Raw genomic sequence first — 4,528 nt, 5'->3', positions numbered from 1 at the left:
CCCTTGTCCCTGTCTCTCCTCTGTCCCCTCTCTCTTGGTCTCCTGCCCCCCTCTCCTCCCTCTGTCCCCCGGTCCCCCTCTCTGACCCTGTCCCTCTGTCTCTGTCTCTGTCCATGTCCCCCTCTCTGTCCCTGTCTGTTATCTGTTAGATTAAGGACCTGCCTGAAACGCTGCGCATACTAGTGGCTTTACAAGATTGTAAATACTGTACTATTCAATGTATTCTCACAACCCCAATGTACCTACTTGTATATATATAAATAAAATAAAATAAAATATTGTGATGGGTCAGTAGCTAGGGATGGGAAGGCAGGATGCAGTATGCCAAACTGAATTCGTGCGCCCCTTGAGGGACTTGAAGTAGAGGGATAGGGATCACAGGATAAGTATGGGTTGCACAAACTACTGGTAACAGGATGAGTATGGGTTGCACAATTAATTACTACAAAGTGGTTGAGTATGGGGTGCACGTAAATGAAGACTCCCAAGAAGCAAATCAGAGATCAGCCCAAGCTTCATCTTGAGGCAAAGCTCAATGCCTTAAGCCATATTGATGCTCTGTCCACAGAGCATTCTCTCTCTCAAATCATAATAGTACACTAATGGTTCCCTACACCACCCCTCAGGTGCAGCTGCAGCAGGCTTGGGTGACATGATGACTATGGGGTGCACAATAAACTAACACTCACAGAATGAGTATGGGCTGCACAATAAGCTACCTCTCACAAGATTAGTAATAAAGAAACATTAATTTTTTGGGTAGGGTGACTGAAACTCATCCTGGGGTAAAAATGTTTATTTAAATTTATTATAGTTAAATGAATTTAGTAAATTATTCCATATATTGTATTATAAGTGAATTGACACTAAACTATAAATGATACTAATAAGGTTTTAAAAATGAAAAACAGTAAAAATCCTTCATGTAAGATATGGAAGTTGAAAAGTAAATTAACTGTAAACTAAATTATAAACTGTAGACATAATATAAAGTATTATAAGTAAAATACCTATAAACTACCAAATAATGTGTAAGGAACCATTTCTATTGTTTGTCCTTTTTTACCTGTTTCCTCAGGTATTTTAAAATTCCCATTCCGTTGTTACTACACTGTTTTCCTGGTGTAGTTCCCTGTGGTTCAAATTTTACTACTTGTACTTCTTGCTGTTTCTGAAGGATTGCTAATGGTAGCCCTTGTTGCACCGGCGGAACTTTTTGTAAATGTTCCACCTGCGGAACTTTTTGTAATTGTTGAATTTCTTGCACCTGCGGTACTTTTTGGACTTTATGCACCTGCTGCACTTGTAGCTCGTCAGGATTTTTTTCCAGGGCATTATCGCTATCACCTTCTGATCCTAATGTAAGTTTATCTGCATCAAGCTTCCTTGTGCGTGCTGGAAAAAAATAAAAATAAAAAATAAAAAATTTTGAAATGGAAGATCCTGTGTAACAAATTTAATCAGTTACTATGATCGAGCCGCAGAAATTTTACAGGAAAGATATGGTTGGGTTGACTGCATCTATCTGGACCTAAAAGAGGCATTCAATAGAATTCCACATAAGAGTTTGTTCTGGAAACTGGAACATATTGGAGGGGTGACAGGTAAGCTTCTAACATGGATTAAAAAATTTCAAACTGATAGAAAAATGAGGGCAGTAATCAGAGGCAATGTATTGGACTGGAGAAATGTCACGAGTGGAGTACCACAGGGTTTAGTTCTGGCATTCATGGATAAATAATAAATAAATTGTTCATGATTTTTTTAGACAAAAGCTAGAATATGCAGCAGTTGTATGGTGCCCATATCTTAAGAAGTACATGTACAAACTTGAAATGATACAAAGACGTCATGGGTGTCATAGGGGCACCAGCACACTGGTTTGCTAAAGGGCCCTTAATGCTGTCGAGACCTTATGGGCCCTTGGACCCATTACGTTAAGACATAGTGCTGTATTGGGCCACACACTTTTTGCCATATACATCAACGACAGAGATGATTGAATTGAAATTATATATATATATATATATATATATATATATATATATATATATATATATATATATATATATATATATATATATATATACATATATATATATATACACATATATATATATATATATATATATATATATATATATATATATATATATATATATATATATATATATATATATATATATATACATATGTATATATATATATATACATATGTATATATATATATATATATGAGAGAAAATAATAGGTGGTGATATATTTATATATTATGTGAACTACTTACACAAAAAGAAGTTAGTGGTGAAGATCTTCTTGTCCTCTTCTTGTATTACGTTGTTTGGTAAAATACCATGTGTCACCCGTGCTGGTCCTTTCTTGTAATAGATAACGATTGATTCATACCCACAGCCACGCAGATATGTTAGCTGAAAAGCAAATAATATTTAAACAATAACACTATCTGGGAAAATGCAACAAAATAAATGTTTGAAGCATAGCTGGGCATGTGCAATAGAACCCATAATAGAATCACAATACCAGAAATAAATATCTTTGATATCCCCAGAGTCAAAGTTATTCTGTGTAAATACTCTATGCAAATAAAGGGACCTTGTCTATGGAACTAACTTGCTAACAAATTTAAAAACTGTCCAACTTCTGCCATTTTAAAAAATAAAACCAAAAAGTACCTAAATTTTTTCTTGATAGTTTCCTAACTAGTGTATTAAACTCGCACTGTATCTTATGAAATCCAATGCCAGAATATATGTGCCTAAACCATACAACTTTTCCATTGTAATCATTGCTATCACCTTATATCATGATTGTTATATTGAATGCATATCTTACTATATTATACCTTGAAATATTCCTCAAATTATGCTACAATTTATATGTTGATAACCCTCAAATTTTACTTTAATGTACATAGTAATCTTTGTGATACTTTCTTACAATGTACCAGCCAATAAACCTCCTCACTTTTGGGACATGGTAACATGGTACTCAGATAAAGGGTTTCCGGTGGATGTAGTATACATGGATTATGCTAAAGACTTTAATAAGGTACCACATGGAAGACTAGCAAGGAAATTACAGGTTCATGAAAAAAATTGTAAAGTGCACAAAACAATAGTTAAAACAAAGAGAGCAAAAGGTCATACTAAATGGGAATGAATATGAAGAAATGTGTTAAGTTGAGTACCTCAGGGGTCCATTTTTAAGTCTAAAATATTTTTCATATATTGAACATCTATGATATAGAAAAGAATATAATCTAATCAACCACATCCTCATATTTGCAAATGCCTGGCATTTCACGAGCACTTTGTCCGGGGTTTATATTCTAGCCGGGGAGGATTTACTGGGTTAGGCTAACCTAACCTAACTTAACCAAACCAAACCAAGTATCTCAAGTTACAAATATCTCTGGGAATTCATATTATCTGCTGTTGTAGAATTGACAAAATGGACAGTGTCAACAAAATTATTCCCACATACTCCGTCACTATGTGATGGAGTACACATAGAATAGGGACTGAATTGTCCCTGACAGGGACAATTCTGTAACAAATGTTCTAGCATAAAACTTTGTACAGTTTAGTAATTCCTTACCATTTGATGTACTAGGTAGATCCATGTTTGGTGAAGTTTTATAGCTGGAGCTGGAAGATCCTGTCGAGATGACTTCTTCAAAGAGAATAGCTTCAACACATTGTGTCTTGAGTCTTCCAGTACTTGGCCTACAGTTACCAGATCTGATTTACAGAAACTAGTGAACTATGGAGATAAGATTGTTAATAATATACTTTTTTTGAGATTCATATGACTTGCAGCTTAAAAACCAATCTTATTTTAAAATAGTACACTAAAGTACATAGCAAATTGCGAAATTCGTAGTTTTTTAACTACTTTAAAGCTAAATTCTCAAGCTTTGAAAATAAGCACAATTTGCTATTTTAAGCGGAATCTGGCAACTCTGATTTAGCATGTAAACATTGACTTTTGACTTGCATTCACAATGTAGTTATTTATTTTTCAACAATTTAAAACGAGTTATGAAAATACACACATTGGTACATTATTGCAAAGGCACTATACTATATATATATATATATAAATTGTTGCAAGTCGAGCAACAAATATTTTACATTGAACAACAAATAAGATTGGAAAAGCAGTATTGCCAAAATAGACCCCAGACACACCCTGTGGGTAGTAATGGACCCCCATACCGACCCTATGAGGGGTAGTGGACCCCATAATAACACTATGGGCGATAGTGGACACTATACAAACACTATGGGCGGTAGTTGACTTCATAGAGACCCTGTGGGCGGTAAGGGACCCCCTATCGACCCTGTGGGCGGCAGTGGACCCCCTATCGGTCCTGTGGGCGGCAGTGGACCCCCTACCGACCCTGTGGGCGGCAGTGGACCCCTACCGAACGTGTGGGCGGCAGTGGACCCCCTACCGACCCTGTGGGCGGCAGTGGACCCCCTATCGATCCTGTGGGCGGTAGTGG

At 36.1% G+C, this 4,528-nt stretch overlaps 1 protein-coding gene across 1 annotated transcript; it reads right to left on the bottom strand.

Moving 5' to 3' along the window:
- Positions 1-781: 781 nt before the first annotated feature.
- LOC138364729 (uncharacterized) lies at positions 782-3,778 on the bottom strand. The gene is made up of 3 exons (XM_069324697.1): positions 3,619-3,778; positions 2,288-2,429; positions 782-1,395 (listed from the first exon to the last, which is right to left on the bottom strand). Exons 1-3 carry the CDS (start codon positions 3,619-3,621, stop codon positions 1,046-1,048), a joined length of 495 nt encoding a protein of 164 aa, XP_069180798.1. The 5' UTR covers positions 3,622-3,778; the 3' UTR covers positions 782-1,045.
- Positions 3,779-4,528: the final 750 nt, after the last annotated feature.

This window comes from Procambarus clarkii, chromosome 14 (genome assembly GCF_040958095.1).
Source record: "Procambarus clarkii isolate CNS0578487 chromosome 14, FALCON_Pclarkii_2.0, whole genome shotgun sequence".
Taxonomy (NCBI): Eukaryota; Metazoa; Arthropoda; class Malacostraca; order Decapoda; family Cambaridae; genus Procambarus; species Procambarus clarkii.
Note: the sequence above shows the minus strand (reverse complement) of the source record. Positions and strands in the feature narration are given on the sequence as shown.

Excerpts from the sequence above, each read along its gene's own strand:
- LOC138364729 (XM_069324697.1), bottom strand. Across the intron at positions 1,396-2,287 it reads CACCACTAACTTCTTTTTGT|CACGCACAAGGAAGCTTGAT; the intron begins GTAAGTAGTTCA and ends ATTTTTTTCCAG.